The sequence below is a fragment of the Spermophilus citellus genome, assembly GCF_964194105.1.
Source record: "Spermophilus citellus genome assembly, chromosome: X".
Lineage (NCBI taxonomy): Eukaryota > Metazoa > Chordata > Mammalia > Rodentia > Sciuridae > Spermophilus > Spermophilus citellus.
This window is the reverse complement of record NC_138190.1, coordinates 80,225,676-80,249,326: the sequence shown is the minus strand read 5'-3', so window position 1 is coordinate 80,249,326 and position 23,651 is coordinate 80,225,676. Positions and strand designations below refer to the sequence as shown.

Here is a 23,651-nt window from a genome sequence, read left to right as displayed (position 1 = left end):
GGGTATAATCAAAAATATTAAAAAAAAACATTGCAGGAATTATGAGAAATCATTCAAACAGTGTTAGTGGTATATAAAATAGTAAAGCAAATTTGGCGAAATTTGATATCTACTCAATTTATTAAACAGAGAATAACTTTGTGATTCACTCCTACTATATACTCAAAAAAATTTGAAACAGGTGTTCAAACAAAAAATGTACACTGGTATTCATAGCAGCATTAGAAGTTAACAATCGAAAAGTGCAAACATCCAAAATATCCACCAAATAATTACTGGAGAAACTAAAAAGCATGATTCTATCTACATGATGGAATATTGTTTGACAATAAAAAAGAGTAAGTACTGACATGGATGAAACTAAACTATGTGGAAACTGGGGAATACCTATCAGCAAAGACAAGGTATTTTTATGATTCCATTTATATGACATGTCTGTAATAGTAAACCCATACTGACAAAAACTAAGTTACTGGGTGCATAGGGCTGAGAGAGTGGGGAGATAAGGAGAGCTAATGGGTATAGAGTTTATTTGTTGGGTAATGGAATGTTCTAAAAGGTTGCACAATTCTGTGAATATAACTAAAACCCACTGAACTGTACATTTTAAGTTTGGGATTTTATAGTATATTAATTATATCAAATGAAGATGTTTAAAAGGCTATCATGGTAAAATAATAATTTTATTAACAGAATGGTTACTATTTACATAGGAATTCAAAATTATATTTGCTAAATAAAGGGATGACTCATAATATTCAGTGACAGGAGTGGTGGGATGGGGCAGAAGATCAGAAGATTCAAATTAATCAAATATAAATATCTCTTAATAAATTTTATTTGATTCTTCAAAAGAAATTTATTTTACAGAGCAAAAGATTAGATCAATTTCAATCTTCCTATATTTTAACATCTATGACTGAGTAATAAAATTTATGTGAACCCTCCATTTTACTTTTTGCTGAATGAATAGAATATGTAAATGAAACCTGGCATCACCAAAATTCTCTGAATTTAGACTTTCCAAGCATTAATTAACAATCTTTGCTTTAAAATTCTCTTTCCCCCTACACTCACATTCCCAAAGAAGTCTTGACATTTAACAATACAATCAACAACCAATTTGCATTGTTTGGTGAAAATGGAAACTTTACTGAAGGTCAGATATTTTAAAGACCAAATCAGCTCTAAAATACAAAATTAGCAAATTTTTAGATCTGATTTACAAATATAAATATACCAAACATAAAATAAAAAGTAGCAGGGATTATTTTCCCAAATACTGTGAAAATTTTTTATAAAATGCACCTTAATATTCAGAATTGTATTTGCTTTTCTTTTATTGTATCTGCCAGACATACATTTCTCAGAGTTCCATTTAGGAAGACTCAATTTAACCTTTTACTTTAAATCCACAAAAACGTTAATTATAGGGTACTGCTAATAGACATAAACACCTTAAAATACATCTATTTTTGAATAATTATTGTTTATAACAGTGTTAAATTTCTTGATACAAAATTAAAGGTAAACTCTTTCCATGAAGAATATTCCAAATATCATCTGCAGTACTTAATAAAGCTTAGAAAAAGACAAGCTAACTTTTAGGACTTCCCAAAATCCATTATAAAACACCCTACTTTCTAGAGATCTATGCAGCTTTTTTGTAAGCAATAATCAAGATAGTTTGACTCTGGTGTATATTCCAAATTCAGGACAAAAAAAAAAAAGGCAAATACTGAATGTTTTCTCTGATATAAGGTGACTGACTCATAGTGGGGTAGGGAGGAGGAACATGGGAGGAATAGCCGAATAGGGCAGAAGGGTGGGAGGAGAAGGTAGGGGGAAGGGGGTTAGCAATGATGGTGGAATGTGATGGACATCATTATCCAAAGTACATGTATGAAGACATGAATTGGTGTGAACATACTTTATATACAAACAGAGATATGAAAAATTGTGCCCTATATGTATAATAAGAATTGTAATGCATTCTGCTGTCATGTATTTATAAAATAAAATCAATTAAACAAAGAAAACTTAGAAATTTCATTCAAATTGTTTTCTTTCCATTATTTTCTCTTTTATTCCCTTCCCAACCCTCTAAAAAAGATAAGGACTCACCTAAAATTAAATTATATTAAATAAAATTTATATTACTTAGAAACTCCAGGAACACACACATTATGTTTCTAAAAGTAGTGAGTTTATTTCAAAGCATCACATTAAATTTGAATCTCAGTCAACAAAGCCATGTCTTCTTATATGTTGATTTTTGCAAAGAGTACAGACTTGCAAACAACAGATATGATAAAGTATTTTAACGTAAAAGGTGTTTGTTTTTTTGTAGAAATAAAGTAGTATGGAACTAGCATACAATGTGAATATCTTCTTGGTAAGTGATTTAGGCCATGATTCTCATCTTTTAAAGTTGTCAAAAATATTTTAAATGTTGCTCTGCTTATTTGATACTTGTACTTTTTGATAGAACCATAGGAAAAATCTCTCTACTTAGATTAATGTACTCACATACTATATGCCTAAATTGAAACATAGAAGTTATATATCAAGAGATAGTGACCTTCATGATTAAAAAGTTTTGTTAAAGGGAGAAAAATCACTAATTTTTTTTTTATCAAAACCCCAAACAATCAAATCTTGGGCAATAAGTACCAACATATTTTATAAGAGTTAAGGAAGTATCTAAGCTCTTTGTAAGAGGATGCCATTTTAAATTTATTTGTCATCCCACTTCCATGACAAACACATAAACATTTCACTGAAGCAAGCAACTTAGAAATGTGGTTCCATAACTGTGTAGTTAAAGAAGAAACTTGCCAACTAAAAGCATTTATTATTTTCTTGTTTGGCTTTGATTTTGTGGGAAGTCACCTATTCTGATCCCCTAATATGCAATGAAAGTCTACATGTATAAGCTTGGAAAACTTGTGGTTCAGTACATAGAAATTTCTTCTACAAAAGAATGGGAATGTTTTGATTGCCAGGAAATTACAATGTTTAACATATCACAAACATTACCTGTAAGTACTTTGAATCACAATAAAATCACATTAAAAAGGTACACATTCTTGTTCACCAAAATTAATGAGGCAATTTGGGAACAAGAGACAGATTCTCTCAATGTTAAGCTTTAGATATTCTTAACCTGCAATAAAAAATAGTTTAAAAAGAAGTGCATTTTCTGTAAAAATCAGTGAAGTACATAAATGCCTTGGCACAATACAATATTATCCTATGATACCTACTTCAAAATGTATGTTCATCTCCCATTCTCCTCACCATCATTTTCACATTTTAATTATGCTTTCCTTTTGATTCTTTGCATGCAAGAACACCAACTAAACTATTTATTTCAACATTAAGCCTGTTTCTTTTGAAGCCAAGATTTTTTTTTTTTTTTATTTAACAAACGCAATGGAGACTCATTTTTCAAGACGCTTAAGGCAGAATGCTTAAGGTTCATGCTTGCTGCTTTGCCTGGGCTTCTGCTTCCTGAAATGAAAAACAAAACGAATATGTTTGAACATAAAGTGATATCCATGTGTATTTTTGTTACACTACTAAGGATATTCAAAAACAGTAATTACTCCCCAAAAATTAATACTTTAAAAAAGTACTAATAGAAAAAATATAAAGTGGAAATGGCTTTCTGGAAATACATAAAAACTATCTAATCATTACTACTGGTTTGGAAAAATTCCATAACAGTAAGTGACTTACAGTTTATAATTGATATTTTATTTAAGAAGAGTCAGCTGGTTCGTTTTTTTTATGATTTTTCACAATAGCTGAGTTTTCAAAAAATTATTAACTAAAGTTTTGTTAAATTAAGGATTAAATTACTTAGAAAATGTGGTTATCCACTCAAGGATTGTGATTTTTATGTTTCATGACAGTAGGCAGAAGAGATCAGGTTGTTTTCCTTCTCTTCTAGACAGTGGGTAATCTAGCATAAGGAACTCTAAACCAAACTACATACGTGTTCTAGCTCTCAACAAAATAAATTTCAAGTTTTTTGAACTACAGATTTGTGGTAAGGGGCTGGGGTTGTGGCTCAGCGGTAGAGTGCTCGCCTAGCACGTGTGAGGCGTCCAGTTTGATCCTTAACACCACATAAAAATAAATAAACAAAAAAATAGGTATTATGTCCAACTATGACAACAAAATAATTTTTTTTAAAAAAAGGTTTGTATGCCCTTCAATAGATGAATGGATAAAAAAATGTGGCATTTATACACAATGGAGTATTACTCTGCACTAAAAAATGACAAAATCATGGAATTTGCAGGGAAATGGATGGCATAGAGCAGATTATGCTAAGTGAAGCTAGCCAATCCCTTAAAAATAAATGCCAAATGTCTTCATTGATATAAGGAGAACAACTAAGAACAGAATAGAGAGGAAGAGCATGAAAAGAAGATCACCACTAAACAGGATGAGAGGGGGGAGGGAAAGAGAGAGAGAAGGGAAATTGCATGGTAAAGGAAGGAGACCCTCATTGTTACACAAAATTACATATAAGAGGAAATGAGGGGAAAGGGGGAAAAAACAAGGGAGAGAAATGAATTACAGTAGATGGGGTAGGGAGAAAAGAAGGGAAGGGAGGGGAGCGAGGGGAGGGAAGGGGAGGGAAGGGGGGGATAGTAGAGGATAGGAAAGGCAGCAGAATACAACATACACCAGTATGGCAGTAGGTAAAAAAGTGGATATGTAACCGATGTGAATCTGTAATATGTATATAGGGTAAAAATGGGAGTTCATAACCCGCTTGAATCAAATGTATGAAATATGATATGTCAAGAACTTTGTAATGTTTTGAACAATTAATAAAAAAGAATAAAAAGGGTGGGGGGGGAGAATCCCTGGTCCAAGTGTTGATATATTTTCATTAATTTTTAGTTATCCCTTTACTTCTATATACACAATTCTTTATTTATTGTATTAAAGTTGCTTTATTATTTAAACAAAAAAAAAGGTTTGTGGCAAAAGTAGCTTTGGCAAAAGTAACATCAGTCTTAGGTTGCAGAAATCAAGTATACCAGACAACAATCCTGAAAAATCTGTCATTAATTTAATATGAGTTGATCTAAGGTGGAAACAGGAGCAGCTGAATATTTCAAAATGAACCTAGAAGGGGGAAAAGCAAAAAGAAATGATGGGCTTTTACACCCTTCCAAAAAAAGCAAAACAGAAGAAGAAAGGTCACCATAGATTTTTTTTTTTTTTTTTTTTTTTTGGTGCTAGGGATTGAACCCAGGGCCTTGTGAACGCAAGGCAAGCACTCTAACAACAAAGTTATATCGCCAGCCCAATCATCCTTAATACATCTTTAAAAAAACAGATGAAATATACTACTGATCACTTTCTAAAATGTCTAGTCAGAATTAAGAAAGGGAAGTTTCTAACTTCAAAAAAGAATAGATCTTCTATTCACATTATATGCCTTGTTTCATTTTATAGAACAAGTTTCAACAATGTCCCAGCAGAAAACAAATTTTACACCAAGATTCATCAAATGCCTAAAATATATAGCATGGGAGAAGTTATATAATAATAATATAAGTCTTTCTTCCTATGAGCATGAAATACCTCTGAGTAACCAGTATTTTAGACCAGTTTATCCTCTTAAAGTTATATCAATCTTTGCTATAATTTGTCATAAATTCCACAGCTCTTCAATTTTACTTCTTAATTACAAATTACTAAAAGGCAAATCACATTCTTTGTAATTAGTCTTAAGAATAAATCATAAATTATTTATTTTTCTACTTACATTTTATTAATAAAACATGTAAATTGATTCAAATTTTATTATTCCTTGAAAGAAAGTAGTCAATATTTATGGAATCACAAGTCAACCAATCAACCAGCAATCTTTAGAAACAAGAATATGAGGTGCACTCTCCCCTATTCCTAATGTAAATATCAGACCATGGTTTTGAGTCAGGTAATCCAGGATTCAAATTCTCATTCTGCTACTCAATTATTATGTATCTATGGATAAATTTAATGATTGGAGTTCCATTTTTCTCCTGTGTAGAATGGTATTAGTGTCACTTAATTCTTAGGGATAATATAAGGATAGAATGAGATGTGTGTTAAGTGTAGCTAAATGCTCACCCCATTACAAGCATCCATTCCTCCTTTTTCCCTCTATTTTTTCCCCTAATAACCCAATCCAAGTCCTTAGCTAGCATTATCTGTCTTGAAGAGGCAGTAAGAATATGATGAATTAAGCAGAAATAGGATTGCCTTCAAATTTCACAGCAGAGGCAACACTCCCGAGCATGATGATACAACCAAAGCTAATGAGAACATTTCTCTTAACGAGCACTCTATTCCCTGAACACACTGGTAAACATACTTCTTCAAGGTAGTCATTTTCTTTTCAGCACAAATATCACTAGGTTTGTTTTTTAGCAAAAATATCAATTATTTTATTTCATATCTCAAAACCATAACCTTTACTGCAAAACAAGAAATTTCAGTGCTAAGATTTTTTTGAATTAATAAAAGAGTAATTTATAGTATTTATGTAACTTTTAAAAACATCAAATATACAAATGTATGTAAAAATATTTTGTCTTCTAGAGAAAAACCCTTGTTTTATGAAAATATTTCTCAGAAAGAGTTTTTATTTATTTTTATTAAATTATTTATTCTAATCTGTTATGCATGATGGCAGAATGTAATTCATATCATATTACACATATAGAGCACAATTTTTCAAGTCACTGATTGTATACAAAGTATTTTCACACAATTCATGTCTTCGTACATGTACTTAGGGTAATAATATCAAACTCTCAAGCGCAATAGTTTTTAAAAATATTTAAATGTAAAGAGTATGCATATTAATTATTTGGAAATAAAGAATGAGAGAAAAAGATGCATATGGGCTACGGTTCCTTTAAATCATACCTTTTGTCCTATTTATAGGCTATAAATTCAACTAGAAAATTATACTATAGAAATTATTCTTGAACTAATTTTAATATTTTTCCTTCAAACTACTCTTGTTTCCTCTTATCCATATAGGACACACTTCAAGACTCCCAGTAGGTGCCTGAAACCACAGAGAGTACCACACTCCCCTATACTATGATTATATATATTCCTATACAACCATATCTTCAATAAAGCTTGACTTATAATAAATTAGTCACAGAGATTAACATCCATAATAATATAACAATGATAACAATATACTATAATAAAAATCATATGAATGTAGTCCCTCTGTATACTGACGTGGGGGGAAGGTAGTGCATACAGAGTGGATGAGTTGGACAAAGGGATGATTCATTTCCTGGGTGGGATGAAGTGAGATGGTGAGTGATTTCATCACAGTATTCTGAGCAGCAATTTATAATTAATGAATTACATCTGGAATTTTCCAGTACTATTTTCAGATCACAATTACTGTAGGTAACTAAAACTAGAAAATGAGATTGTAGGTAAAGAGGGACTCGTGTATATATTTTTTAAAAAATGACAGCATGTGTTCATTGAGTAGATTTAAGTATCTTGTTGACCCTATATTTTCGATAGTTAACTAGTTTCCAAAGTTCAAAATATATATAGCACTTTTATCCATATTTTTATCCACAAAGTTCATTTAGGTGGTGCTGTGGTTTAGATCTAGAAAGTCCCCCAAACTATTTTGGTTAAAGGTTTGATCCCTTAATGCAGCAATATTCAGAGATGGGTCTTTTGGGAAGTAATTCATTTATGAGGGATTCAATATCATTGATGGATTAATCCACTGATATATTTAAAATGGAATGGACCTTTTAGAGGTGGAGGAAACTATGCTATAGGAGATGTGCTCTGGAAATTTATATTGTGTTCCCAGCTCCATCCTTGCTTTCTCTCTTTCTTGACCTGCATTAGGTAAGCCAATATGCTTCACCACCTGCTCCCCACCATGATGTGCTGCTTCACCAAAGGCACAAAGCAATGGGAACAAGTGGTCATGGACTGAAACATCCAAAACAATAAGTCAAAATAAATCTGTCCTTTACTAAGATGTTTTTTCTCAAGTATTAGAATTTTGGTGGATTAATTTGGTTGTCCCTTCTGTTAAACATGTAACTTGCTAAGTTTTACATGTTGATTTGTGGTTTTATCCATAAGATTTTCCTACATTCATTAGACTATGATACCCAATGTGAAATCATTAAAGTGTGATTTAGTCAGCTTTTTGTCACTGTTACAGGAATAAGGCAGAGGAGGATAAGTTTATTTTGGCTCATGGTATCAAAGGTTCAATTCATAGATAGCCTATTCTATACCTTGGGCCCAAGGTGAGAACATCATGACAGAAGGGAATGGCAGAGGAAAGCAGCTCAGAAATCGGCAACAGAAAGGGGAGAGAGAGAGAGGGAGAGGGAGGGAGGGAGAGGGAGAGGGAGAGGGAGAGAGGGGAGAGAGAGAGAGAGAGAGAGAGAGAGAGAGAGAGAGAGAGAGAGAGAGAGAGAGAGAGAGAATGAATATGAATCTCTGCTTACCATAGACAAAATATAAAGCCTAAAGATAGCACCCCCCCACCCCAGACCTACTTCTATATTGGTGGACTGAACTGCTTATTAGGTTACATATCTAATCATCTAATGATTTCACATCTGAACATTTCTTGTACTGTCTCATACATAAACTTCTGACAACACCTCATGATCTAAACCATAGAAGAATATAAACATTTTTGAAGTATTTGATATGTATTTTGCCCTTCTGTTTTTTCTAAATGGCACCCACAAATTTTTACTATCTCCAGTACTGAATTGAATATTTGTTTCAATGAACTCTTCTCAGAACAGATTATTATCATTTTGTTTTAATTTTGCTGATTTCATAGAAGAAAACTGCATTTCATTTTACCACATTTCTTTTACTTTCAGAATACTTTTCCAATGTGGGCTATTAGTTGTATTTCCTATTTAGCATACTTTATGTTCAGACAGTTCTTTCTTGAAGGCTCATTGTCCTGTTCAATGCAGAGGACTTTTAAAATTGAGCTAAAGAATGGAAAATGATATTCTGATATAAAACTTATCACTTTTAGTCTTGACAAAACATATTAAATATTTTAAAAATATTTTGGTTATAGATGGACACAATATCTTTATTTGATTTTATGTGGTGCTGAGGATCAAACCCAATGCCTCACACATTCTAGGCAAGCACTCTACCACTGAGCTACAACCCCCATCCAATGTATTAAATACTAACATTTGAAATCTCCCTATTATCAATCCAACCTTCATGTCCATTGTCAATTCTAGACCTGCTGTTATTAACCCAAGATATCAACTCCCTTTTTTTTTTCTTTTGTACTGGGGATTGAACACAGGGGCACTTAAGCTCTGAGCCACATCTCCAGCCCTTTTTTATATTTTTATTTAGAGATGAGTCTCACTGAGTTGCTTAGGTCCTTTCTAAATTGCTGAGGCTGGCTGTGAACTCACATCTTCCTGCCTCAGCCTCCGGAGCTGCTAGGATTATAGGTCTACACCACTGCACCTGGCATCAGCTTCCTTTTATCTAATCCTTTATAACATACCCTGTTGTTCTCCTCTACTCCTACTCCCAGGTTTAAACTATGATAGACAAAAAACAAACAAACAAAACAAAACAAAAAAAAAAAAACATCACCAAGCTGACTGGCTCATGGGTTCATCAATTTTAATTTTCACTGGGCCCTCGTTCAGTTATTTCTATATTTGCCTATCCTCAACAAGAGAATTCTTTCATTCTTCTCAAAATTCTAATGTTGCAAATTTCCCCTCACTCCTAACAGGTAGCTTCTCTTCCTGCTTCACACTGAAGTTAGAATACTTTCAAACCTAAACTTTCCTGACCTTCCCACATATTAAAATTTCTCTTTTTAGTACACCTCTTCTCATTCCTTTCAATCTCTGCAGAACATCACATGTTCTCTCCTAAGACTCTCCCTCTCCCTCTCTCTCTCTTCCTTAATGGCTTTTGTTTCATTTCCCAGTCACCATACTGGTAGCTTCAAACCCTTCCAATTCTTATATACACAACCATCTCAATTATTGCTAAAATACTAAAATAATAACATCACTGCTTTCTCCAATTCCTTTTGGATACACAGAGGTAAAAGTGAAACTACCTAGTATAGCAATCATAATCTGGCACCAATCTACCTAGCCAGTCTCACCTTCTCTATTTAATATTACCTATTGTGAAGTTATATTATACTACACTCTGCTCCCTGAACATATTCTCATGTGAAACTACACCCCCAATTCAGTGGTTTCTATTGCTAACCCTGTGAATGGTGCCTTTATTATTTTGGAATCACCAGTAGCTAACATGCCATCCTCCTCTGTGAAAACTTCCCTAATCTTTACCTTATTAGAAATTTATGATTATTTCTTCTTAACTCCTACAATAATCTGTCATATCAATCTTAGACAATCATGTATCTTTTTTTCTTTTTCTTTTCTCTTTCTTTTTTCTTTATTTTTTGCAGTATTGATAATTGAACCCTAAGGGTATTCAACCTCTGAGCTATGTCTCCAGCACCTATTTTTTTTTATTTTGATGCAGCATCTCACTTAATTTCTGAGACTAGTCTCAAACTTGTTATCCTTCTACATCAGTCTCCCAAGTTGTGGGATTACAGGCATGGACCACCATGCCTGGCACAATGTGCCTTGAATTGAAATTACTGTTACACAATCTTTGTTACATAATTATTTGCACATATCCCCACTTGATTATAAACACTTAGGATGAGGTACTATATTGTGTTTTATGTCTATGTCCCACCATTAATGTCCATGCTTGACACTCAATAAATACTTGTTGAATGAATGAGTGAATGACAAATTTAACTGAAGGAGAGAAAGTTAACCACCACAGAAAACATTATGTTTTCTTTTATTCTTCCTTTCTCTGCACTAACACAACAACTTAACCTGGGTCTTATTAATTTAATTAAGCCAAAGTGCCTTACCTAAATTTTGTTATGACTGAAAGTATACAAAGCCTAAAATGTGACATTTTATTCATGGGAAAATAAAGTTTGGCAAGGAAACAATTTCACAGTAATACAAATAGTAATAAAATGATATCTAGTGAACACACAGACAATAACATAAGATCAAAATTGGAGAAGGAGCTGAAGTTTAAATAACCTTTTTAACATGAAATCCATTGCTAAGAGCATAAGTCAGATTGATAAAATAGGGGCTTTATATTTTGATTAAACTAATTTGTGTACAGAAGGCCCTATTGCAAAGGCAAAGGTATATTTAGAATTCATAGCTTCAAGACATTTCATTAGATAGGCGATTTCCTTTTTGTTTTCTTTATTTGGTCTCTCCTGGGAACATTGCCACTGGAAAAGTCAATTTGTTTTGGCAGGAAAAATATCCCAAATTTAGCCAGCAATTTAGTGAACAGTTTTGTAACTCAAAAGTCTTACTTAGCTTGAACAAGTAAATATCATTAGCTCTCACACAAATATAATGAGCCCACTAAAGAGAGAGATTACCATTACAACTAAGACATGCTGTTCTTGTAGACAGCTGGATTAGTAGGAATTTTAGCAATTGCTAATCACTTATTTTTGAATGGTTAATGATAAAATTGGTCTTGGGTAGCTTGATAGGGAGGTCACTACACCTACCATATACTTTTTACACAAACATTTTATAGCTTTATGTGTATGATTACACACATTTGTCCTACTAAGGCTTCATTGAATGCAGAATAGGGACTTTTAGCAATGATACAATGCCTTTGACTCAATCTGCATGCTTAATAAATAACAGAATATTACTAATTTAAAAAAACCTAGCAACAATAAAATGATCTATAAAGCAGGGAAAATCAAATCATACCTTTGAACCAGGTGGTGCTGTCAAGCCTAAAAAGGCATAGACTGCATTATTTTCTCGAGCTTCAAAGAAGGCATCATAGTCCTTGGTGAAAAGAAGGCAATAATAATTAGCACTGTGAAACTAACAAAGGAAAGAGATTAATTCATAACAACCTAACTGTTTGATTAATTGTGTCATGGGGGGCAGACAGGCTAACTTCCATAAAGCTAGAATTCTGGAAGGAATAGTAAAGAGACAGGTTTTTCAATCTCTAGTCTTTGGGGCCCAAACTGCAGAATGTTTTTTTCTATATCACTTAGAATTTATATCTGCTTGCAGCTTCCTCCACTACCCAAAGTAGTTAACTATTTGCCAGTAAGAGAATATTTCTGGTGGGAGATTGTTGTGACAGTACTCCAAACTTCTCTTCCATTATTCATTGAGATGAAGATTTTTTCTGATTCTACACTAGACCAAATATTATCTTTAAATACCAAAGACCAGAAGAATGGTGAGTGTGTGCCATATTTTGGGGAGGGGAATGAGATTTTCATGAAATATGACCACAAGAGCAACAAAAACACTAAGAGGATTCTGCCTTTGGGATCCAAGAGAAGCCTCATACAACTGAGTTTGGTTAGGCTTCCCACTGCCACCCTGTAAAATACCAAACTAATTTCTCCAAAATTAATAAGCAGACTTGCCTAAATTTGACGATAACTTATAATCAATAGTAAAAATACTCAGAAACAGTCATTGTCTTCATCTGGACAATTGGATATTTAAGCATATAGAAAGAAGCCTAGAATTTTAGCTGATTTATTAAAGCTTAAAAAATTTCATTATTTGCTGGTTTCTCTAGAGAGTGCCTCACCAATAGATTACCAAATGTAAAGTTAATTCTAAGTACTTTTTATTTTTTCTGGGCATTTGGAGGATCTGAGAAGTTCAGAGCTTCTCAAGCCAATGACACCCCTTAAACGTTTGGACCTTACTCCAAGAAACCATCAGAGAGTAATTTTCTTCATATTCAGAATTTCTTTCAGAACAATCAGAATTTCTTAAAAAATGTTTTATGAAAATCACTGCTGAGAGAATAAAAAGATGAGTTACAGGTAGGAAAATATTTGCAAAATGCATACATAGGGAAAAAATTGTATCCAGAATAAATAAAACGCACAAATTTGAACAGTAATAAAATAAATAGCCCATTTCAAAGTAAGTGAATTAACTGAACAGACACTTAACAGGCTGTAAGGATGGAAATAAGCCCTTGAATGGATGCTCAATACCATAAACCATTAAGCAAAATGCAAATTAAACCACATCAATGTTTATAGCAATACAATTCACAGTAGCTAAGCTATGGAACCAACTGAGGTGCCTTTTAACAGATGAATGGATTAAGAAAATGTAGGATATATATACACAATGGAGTACTACTCAGCCATAAAGAAGAATGATTTCATGACATTTGGAACTAGAGACTATCATGCTAATTAAAATAAGCCAGTTCCAAAAAGACAAATGTTGAATATTTTCTCTGATAAAATGGACACTAATTCAAAATAAGGGGGATGGAAACAAAAAGAATAAAAAGAAAGATCCATGGAGCAGAAGAGGGGAATGAAGGAAAGGGAGGAGGGATTGAATAGGGAAAGACAGTGGAATGAATCTGACATAACATTCCTATGTATGTATGTGTGTGTGTGTGTGGTGTATGTGTGTATCACAGTGAATCTTACCATAAAGTATATCTAAAAGATACTAATTTTAAAAATAACTATAAGTAAACAGCAGAATCATCAGTAGAATAGAAGGAAGGGAACAGGGGGAGGAGAATCAGGGGAGGGGAAGGGGAAGTACTGGGGACTGAATTAGAACAAGTTATATTCCATGCTTTAATAATTATATCAAAATAAATTCTATTGCCATGTATAACTAAAAAGAACCAATAAATAAAAAAGTGGATTTCAAGGCTGGGATGTGGCTTAGTGGTGGAGTATCTGACTGGCATGCATACGGCCCTGGGTTTGATATTGAGCACAGGTAGAAAAAAAAGGATCCCAAAACTTACCTTTATGATTCTTCATAAGAGGTATTCATATTATTCATCATGGCTGCTCAACATAATTATTTTGATATGTATATCCTAGAAATATGAAAATAAATCCTACCTGTTCGTGGCAATTATTATGGGTTTTATTTTTACTTTTTTTTTTTTTTTTTGGTACGAGGGATTGAACTCAGGGGTTCACTGAGCTGCATCCCTATTTTGTATTTTATTTAGAGACAGGGTCTCACTGAGTTACTTATTACCTTGCCATTGCTGAGATTGGCTTTGAATTCATGATCCTCCTGCCTGAGCCTCCTAAATTGCTGGGATTACAGGTATGCACCACCATGCCTAGCTAACTTTTTAAAATGTAATTACAATGGTTTTGGCTTTCAGGTCAAACTATTTTCACATAGAAATAGCAATGTCCTGTCAATTCTTTAAAGAATTGTAACCTAAAATAAATAATACTATATTTTAGCTACTGTTTTTTTTTATGTTCTTGAACAATTGAGGCAGCTCAAGATTACTTCTCTCCAACTCCTAAGCAACTAGTGAAATGCTACCACTATTTGTTATATGCGAATCAAATATTAAAATGTTTTAAGCCTTTATTTTTTAAAAATATTTATTTTTTAGTTGTAGATGGACACAATACATTTATTTTACTTTTTTATTTTTATGTGGTGCTGAGGATCAAACCCAGGGCCTCACATATGCTAGGCAAATGCCCTACCACTGAGACACAACTCCAGCCCCTGTTTTAAGTCTTTAAATGCCTATAATTATCTCTATTACAGATATATGCCTTTGGTGGCAAAAATAAAAATAAATCAATTAAAGTGATTTAATTGCAAAAAAAAAAATTCAAGAGACACCAAGACATATCTTTTAATTTGATTTTAAAAAATTATAATAGTGATGGGAATGTAGCTCAGTGAGATAGCATTTGTCTAATATGTATAAGGCCTTCGGTTTGATCCTCAGTACTGCAAACAACAAAACAACAAAAACTCTTTGACAAAACCAAATACTGAGAGTATTACTGAGTATCAGGAATGATCATACGTGAGAATGCAAAATGGCTCAGACAATCTGAAATCATTTTGACAGTTTTAAAATTTAAAAATGCAATTACCATATGAGGCAAATTCCTTGGAATTTACCCTTGACAAATGAAAATCAGTATTCATACAAAAATGTCAAGCATGGTGGTACATGTTTATAATCCCAGTGACTTGGGAGGCTGAGCAGAAGGATCACAAGTTCAAAATCAGCCTCAGCAATATACTGAGGTTCTAAGCAACTTAGCAAGACCCTGTCTCAAAATAAAAACTAAAAAGGTCTGGAAATGTTTCTCAGTGGTTAAGGACTCCTGGATTCAATCCCTGATATCCCCCACAAAAAAGAATGCAAATGTTTAATGCAGCTGTAGTCATAATTGCCCAAATCTGAAAGTAGTGGTAAAATTAACTATGGTAAATGTGTAAAATGATAGCTAGTCAGCAATATAAAGGAAAAAAAACTATTAATAAATGTAACAACTTGGATGGATCTCAGATGTACTAAATTGACTACAAGGGGCCATTCTCAAATACACATTTTATGAATCCATTTATTGTGGAGAGTGGTGATTTGATTCATGGCCTCTGATTCTCTCCTGGCTGCATTGTGCTGGGAGCTGCTTGTGCAAAAGCGCAGGTCAAGATGGCTCAGTTGCTATGGTGATGCTGGTACAGGGAGGCTATGTGCAAAGGCACATAGCAGTTGTCAGCTGAGGCCTTGAGTTCAGACACCAATTCCCAGGAATAGAGAATTCTGAGCAAAACAAGATGACCCTAGTATCTTGTCAATCCTGCATCTTTCAGATTGCCTGCTTTGCTGAAAATTTCCCACAAATTATCATTTGATAAAACCTATATAATAAACGTGCTGAGCTAGCTCTAGGTCTTCCCTTTTACTTTCTATGTGTGTCTATTTGTCTTTTCTTCAGCCCCAATTGTGAACAAGGGTCTGGTTTCTGAATTAATGGCCCAGGAGAGAGTCCTGGGCAATTTATGACCTTGTTAAAAGGATAAAATTATAGTGATGGGAATATATCAGTGTTTGCCAGGGGTTAGGAGTGAGCAAAGTATATAAGTTTTATAAAGGGATGACATTAGAGAGTTTGGATAATGATTCTATATCCTGATTAGAACACAGTTTATACAAACCCATGCATGTGTTAAAATTCATAGAAAACTTTAAACCAAAAGCCAACTCTATTAACTGTAATTTAAATATTAATTTAAAGTGACACAAGCAATGCATTCACATTTTAGGGACTATGGTAATCATAAATACACACACACACACACACACACACACACACAAACTGCATGATCAAAAAAAATGACATTTGGGCTGGGGATGTGGCTCAAGCGGTAACATGCTCACCTAGCATGCACGGGGTGCTGGGTTTGATCCTCAGCACCACATAAAAGTAAAATAAAGGTGTTGTGTCCACCGAAAACTAAAAAATAAATATTAAAAAATTTTCTCTCTCTCTTTAAAAAAAAATAAGTGACTTTCAATGTTTTCAACAGAAATAAATGATAGTTGATTGAGGAGAAAGAGATGTATGCCCTAGTTTATTGTGACATAATACATACTATGTATCAAAAATCTCATATGGTACCCCATAAATATGTATAAATTTATGTGTAAATTTTTTTAAAAAAATATTAAAATTTAAAAAATGGAGAGGTCAAGACAACTAGTTGGCTTGGATTGGACTGGATGAACTCTGAAGCCTCTTCTAGTTCCTGAATTTCAATGATTTGCAGAAATTTCAAAAAATATATTCAAAATGTATATTCATATTGAACATATATATAAATTTCATTATACAACAGAATATTCTAAGTGCCATCACTATCTGTAGAGTATATCTTTGTAGCTAGGCTCTCTTTTATAGCAGCAAATGAAATTTCCATGCTACTTTTAGAACTGACAAATTCACTAAAAAAGAAAATACTTTGCAAAAATGAATTTTTCCATTTTTGTCATATTCCTCATCTATATGCTCTGAAGTGGCACACAAAAGTCTCTCTACCAAAAGTGTCATTCTCAGTCATATCTAAGAAGTAGAAGATTTGGACTGGTGTCTCTAAAAGCATTTGTTTCTCAGACATGCTAAACCTGAGTACCTAGCAATATAAACATTTCTTTACTGCAAGTTCCTATAACCCTTTTATATGTTTTTGTACCATGCCATTACTTGTATGTGGCTTCATAACCATTATAATTTTTGGGGTTTTGCATGTTTTTTTCCACATTCTACTCCCCAAAAACTCCTCAAAAAAAGAAACTATTTTATTTATACTTGTACTTGCCACAGTGCCTAGAATGGCCATAGGCTATGGAAAATAGTTAAATTCATAGGGAACGAGAAAATAAAGATGAACACAGCTACTCTGTGTTTAATGTGAAAAATAAATGAGATGATATACTTCAAAGTCTGAAAAAGAGCAAAAACTCAATATTTTGCTTTTCTCATTCCTTGTATGATTTCAATGAACTTATTTAAAATTTTAAGCACATCCATTAATGATAAAAAATGGCAAGCATTACCAGCTTTAAGCAGAAAAAAGATATTTCTCTTTCCAACTAATTTTAACCTAAATAAATAAAGCAGCTAACTTCTTTTCAAAGACATTGCCATAGACACACCAGAAGCAATATAATTGTTCTGGCTGGAATTAAGATGAAGAAATATAAAGCTACCTGGGAGTAGTGGCACATGCCTGAATCCCAGTGGCTTAGGAGGCTGAGGCAGGAGGAGTGTGAGTTCAAAGTCAGACTCAACATAAGCAAGATGCTAAGCAACTTAGTGAGACCCTGTCTCTAAATAAAATACAAAATAAGGTGGCTCAGTGGCCAAGTACCCCAGAGTTCAATATCAGTAACCCTCCCCCTCAAAAAAAGATTGCAGAAATATAAAGTCAATTGTATGTCTAAAGTTTCTATTTTCTGTGGATGATTCAAACATTTGCTTCTTACTAGAAGTCATAATAATACAGTTGCTTAGTATTAATATAGTGGGCAAATGACTACATGCGAGATAAATTACTATACACACGCAGATTTGGAGATGATGGTGAAAGGAATAGTATAGATTTTAGGTGATCTATTTTAATAAACAATAATTTAAATTGTTTCATTACCCCACGGTACTGGCTTTCATTGAAAATCTGAGGTGGCAGGGGGTATCCTGTGGCTGGTCGACTATTTTCAGGTACATTTTCTCTCATCCACTTCCGATTCTCTTCATTGGCCGCAATATCTTTTTCTTCAAATCCTATTTTGTTGGCTTCTAAGAAACCAAGCACATCTTGCTGTTTCTTCTTAATCTAGGACACAAAGGACAAGAAATCATACTTCTGAGCAAATAGCTTTTGTAGTTTTTATTTTTCTAATTTGACAAAAGTTGGTTTGTGAAATAGCAGAAATGAATTCAGACATGGACCAAAATTTATGATTTCACAGAAAATATGGTTTTCCCTTTTTATTTAGTAGTTTTGCTGTGGTTTCTTTTTTTTTTTTTTTTTTTGTACTTTTTTCCTTGGGTACTGGGGATTGAACCCAGGGGTACTTAACCACTAAGCCATATTCCCAGCCCTCTTTTGTATATTTTTTAATCTAGAAACAGTGTCTTGCTGAGCTGCTCAGGGTCTTCCTAAATTGGTGAGGCTGGCCTTGAACTAGCAATCCTCCTGCCTCAGCCTCCTGAGTTGCTAGGATTATATCTAGGATTATAGATATGTGCCACTGCACCCCGCTTTATTTACTGTTTTTGTTAATGATATCTCACAAGTGGCTTGAGTGCCTTTTAGCAGGTCCTTTCATTAGTTTCACTTTCTTTTTCCCACTGAAAATTCCCATAATAATGCTAAAACATATATAGCTGGTACATATCAATAACTGTAAGAAGTACAGTTGATTCAAAAGTGTGTGTAGTGGGAAGCTATATTTTCTCATTTTCTACAAGCATTTTTTAGTTTTAGCCCTTGTCAAAAGTCTACAAAAAATGACCTCAGTTTACTTACCATCTTAACAAGCATCATATACTCATCAGAAATGAATCTTTCCTTGAGAATAACGCAAACCTCAGAGTTATCTAAGTCTCATTTTATTGTGCAGAACAGAAATAAAATAAGAAATATAAGAATTAAGCCTGCCTGTAGACTAAGTTTGGAACACGCCCATGCCACTAATTAGCCAAATGGGCTGCTAAGATAACCTTCATATTTATCTGTGTTACTTCTTTAACTGAATCATACCTAGGAAAGAACTTTGAAAATAGTAAAATCAATTCTTTTTAGTTAGGTTTCTCTTCTGATATCCATTCATGGAGAACCTGGATTCACCTATATATGATAGTTTGCCCATATTAAAAATCCTTACTTAAAATTATCAAGACACAGAGAACAATCAGTAAGTTTCTTCATGGAGTCACACAAAAGACACATGAGATAGAAGCATCAAAAATCAATGTAAACCCAGCATGGTGTGCACATCTGTAATCCCAGAAACTCAGGAGGCTGAGGTAAGAGGATCACTAGTTCAAAGCCAGCCTCAGCAAGGCCTTAGGAAGACCCTGTCTCAAAATAAAAAATAAGAAGGTCTGGGTTTGTGGTTCAGTGGTTAAGTACCCCTGGTACAAAAAAAATTAAATTATATATGAAGAATTGGTCCTGTCAATTGGAATCAAAATGCAAAATTAAAAAGCTCACAGGTGCCAGGTGTGTGGTAGCACAGGCCTATAATTCTAATGACTCAGGAGGCTGAGACAGGAGAATTGCAAGTTTAAGGCCAGCCTCATCAATTTAGCAAGAGTCTTTCTTTAAAAAGAAAAAAAAGCTGTGGGTGTAGCTTAGGAGCAGAGCACCTCTGGGTTCAATCAAGAGTACTGAAGAAAAGAAGAATGAATGAAATTCACAGTCAAGTCCCCTCTCTATGATTTACACCTCCCACTCCCCCCACACATGTATATGTGCACATAGAGGTTGTATTTTTGTACAAGTTGCATGTGATTGTGGATAATTAGTCTCTTTCTCATCTCATAACACCAGGTTAAAAAAATTCTCAAATTCTTCCAACAGAAACTGGAATTTCTAAAGATTATTTGGATAACAATACTGAATAACCTTCTTTAAAAATAAGCCAATCCCCCAAAACCAAAGGCCAAATGTTCTCTCTGATATGCAGATCCCAACACACAATGAGGGCCAATATAAGTTCATTGGATTAGAAAAAGGGGAATGAAGGGAAGGGAGAAAGTATGGGAATAGGAAAGACAGAAGAATGAATCACATATAACATTCCTATGTTCATATATGAATAAAGTGCCAGTGTAACTCCATGTCATATTCAACCACAAGAATGGGATCTGAAAGAATAAGTTATACTCCATGAATATTTAATGTCTAAATACATTCCACTGTCATGTATATCTTAAAAAAATAAAATGGAAAAAAGATAAGCAATAATTCATCATAATTTACTACTAGGTAATATTCTAAATGGGAATGTTATCTCCTCACTGGCGTATATAAATGAAAGTAAACTTTCCTTCCTAAATATAACATATATTTTCTTTTGCACTTTGAAGAAAGTCAGTGTAAAGAATCAGTATCCACTGAACTAGTATACTTGATGAAAGGTTCAGTTAAATTGGTGATTTTCAACCTTAAGAGCAGGAGAATTCAGTCTATATGTAATATGTCAAGTAATTTTCAATTATCAGCATATTTACAAATTTGAGTAGATATAAAGATGTCCCATTAATATGATACACTCAGGAACCCAACATTCCAACAGATTTTTAGGAGGATTAAGAGTTAAGATACCTAATGTGCTAAGAATTCTATATGAACCTGGGAGAATACCATCTGTCATGTTTATGTGAAGAAAGGGCAAAAGGCCTTTAAGATAATAAATGACCCTTTGAGGCCTTTCCCACTTTATTCAATGCTTGCTATGTTGAGAATATGGTGTTAAGATGGTGGCCTAACCTGGTATCATAAGCATGATTATATACCTTCTCTGTTATCTTTACCTTCCATCCATAAGCTCTGTACCACAGGTATTTCTCCTACGCTCTGAGATTGTCTGATACCAATAACACATGCTTACTAAAGTACTCTAAATATCTCTAGGCTGAACAGAATATGCCATAATCATAATTTGTTAATATGTCTGCCATGACAAACATGAACATTTGTTCAGCTTCGACTCTTCATGGAATGTTAAAAAACAAACAAACAACTGTTTCTTAACTTGATCATATATGTAAGTACAAAATTTCACAAATTTATTTTTTCCAAGAAGGGTTATTTTATCTATAAAGACTTACTGCACAGTGGCACACTCCTGTAATCCCAGCAACTCGGGAGGCTAAGGCAGGAGGATCACAAACTCAAAGCCAGACTCAGCAGAAGTGAGGTGCTAAGCATCTCAGTGAGACCCTGTCTCTAAATAAAATACAAAATAGGGCTGGGGATGTGGCTCAGTGGTCAAGTGCCCCTGAGTTCAATTCCTGGTACCGCCCCCACAACCCCCCAAAAGAGTTGCTGCCTCTTTGCTACGTCTATAGATATATGTTCTCCACAAAACTCCCAGACAGGAGGCATCTATTGATGCTAAGTAGTTGTCTAATTTCCGTAATAGAACTTGAAATAAAATATACAATGAACAGATATGAATAAAAACTAAATGTTGCCATGAAGAAAAAAAAATGGATGCCATAAGGGTTAGCTAAGGAATAATTTAAATTTCCTACAAAAATAACTTTGGCTTATTTCACTTAGTATAAATTTAAAAAAGACAGGGGAATAACTCTGACACAACTTCCCTATATACATATATAAATACACCACAATGAATCTCTATATCATGTACAACCAGAAGACTGGGATTCCAATTAGAATAAGATATACTCTGTTTGTATAAATATGTCAAACTTTACTGTCATGTGTATCTAAAAAGAATGAGTAAAAATGATTTTAGAGTAAAAGGCTTTTGATAACCTTTTTAGCATACAAATGCATTTTAAAGTGTGCAATGGCACTGTCCAGGAATCTAAGGCAATCTTTTTTCAAAGAGTAAACCACACTCCTTACCTCCACCCAAAGTATGTCAAGTCATTTCTGTGTACATGTCAGATTTGAAATTCAAAGTATTCTCCCCTCTAAAACTTTAGAGAAGGCAAAAGGGAGGGAGGGGAAGGGAGGGGGCATGGGGGTAGAAAAGATGGTGGAATGAGATGGAAAAAAAAACAGTTTTCTTTCCTCCAAATATAAAGAGCTGGGATATTGAAAAATTGTTGCTTGAATGAAACAACTACCATCCAATAAGCTTCAATAAGATCTGTGCCTTTCATGCCAAGGGTCAAGTTTCTTTTAAAGATAAGAGACTGACAAGGTTTCTGCTTCAGAAGGGTACTGGTATTAATGTTCCAAATACTAAAGGAAGAAAAAAAAAGTTACTATAATACTTCAAAGGAAAAAAGAAGAGATAATTTGCATGAAAGAAAAGTGGCAACCTACCACAAAACAAATCAAAGTGAGGATTTTGCCTTGTTTTATAATCTACCTGTCATATTTCTCTACTGACACTTTAATAAACAATGACAGAGGTTATGACTATTCTCTAAATGATAGTCAGAAATTATACTTAGTAATTAACAATATTTCTTGGGTGCTTTTTTGGTGATACCCCAAAATTTTTACTAGGTACCCTGTAATGTCTAAAGGAAAATATCAGTTATATCTCCCCAATATTACAATGTGGTGGGTAAGATTAGACTAAGACATATTTAAAAGTTCAATTAACACATGGTATTTAAAATTGTAGCTAAGGAAACAATAATAGATGATTAAATAAGAGGGGCCCAATGAAGAACAAAGCCAATGAGAGAACTGAGAGCAAGCATTTATTGCTGTTAGCAATGCGACTTAGACTAAGCTTAGAAATGATGGCACAAATGCTAAATCCTCCACCCATGTTGCAAGTAATCTATACTTTAAGTGAAAGGTAAATATGTTCAGTAAAGATTAATACCCAGCTACCCAGAAGGCTAAGGCAAAAAGATGCAAATTTAAAAGTCACCCTGGGAAACAGAGAAACTTTGTGTCAAAACTAAATTTTAAAGAAAGGGCTAGGGGTATAGCTAGGTGGTAGAGAACATGCTTAGTATGCACCATGTACTAGGTTCAATGCCTAGCACCCCCTGGCTACACACATAACTTACTAAAACTGCTCAAATGTGAATACTGAGCTCATAAAGGTGACAGCATAAGGTACTAGAACAATAATATGTAGTTTTCCAAAATAAAGTTGGAAAGTTTCTAAATTGATGTTCATAATCTCTGCTACTAAACTCATCACATATAATTGAAATCTATAAATTAATAAATGATTACATGGGTCTATATTTTTTTCTTTGAACAGGTTATAATTTGTGACTCAACTTCCTCAAGGAGATATGCAGATATACAGACTTCCTGTTGTTGTTTCTGTTTATTTCAAATGCTACCCTGAAAGGGCCCACTTTACTTTTTAGAAAAATAATAGGCCTATTTTTGTCTAGCTTGTGCCTAAGGATTTAACAGCAGGATGAAAGAAGATTGAACAAACAGCACGTAAAGCTGCCCTTTCAGTCTTTTAATAAGCCACTTACA

At 33.7% G+C, this 23,651-nt stretch overlaps 1 protein-coding gene across 1 annotated transcript in view; it reads right to left on the bottom strand.

Moving 5' to 3' along the window:
* Positions 1–2,184: 2,184 nt before the first annotated feature.
* SH3BGRL (SH3 domain binding glutamate rich protein like) overlaps positions 2,185–23,651 on the bottom strand; it is a 73,458-nt gene continuing 51,991 nt past the window's right edge. The window contains exons 2-4 of the mRNA XM_081276848.1: positions 18,135–18,320; positions 11,895–11,975; positions 2,185–3,513 (exon numbers count right to left, since the gene is read on the bottom strand). Coding sequence (XP_081132974.1) covers positions 3,481–3,513; positions 11,895–11,975; positions 18,135–18,320 — 300 coding nt within the window. The 3' untranslated portion in view covers positions 2,185–3,480. The remainder of the gene's footprint in view (positions 3,514–11,894; positions 11,976–18,134; positions 18,321–23,651) is intronic.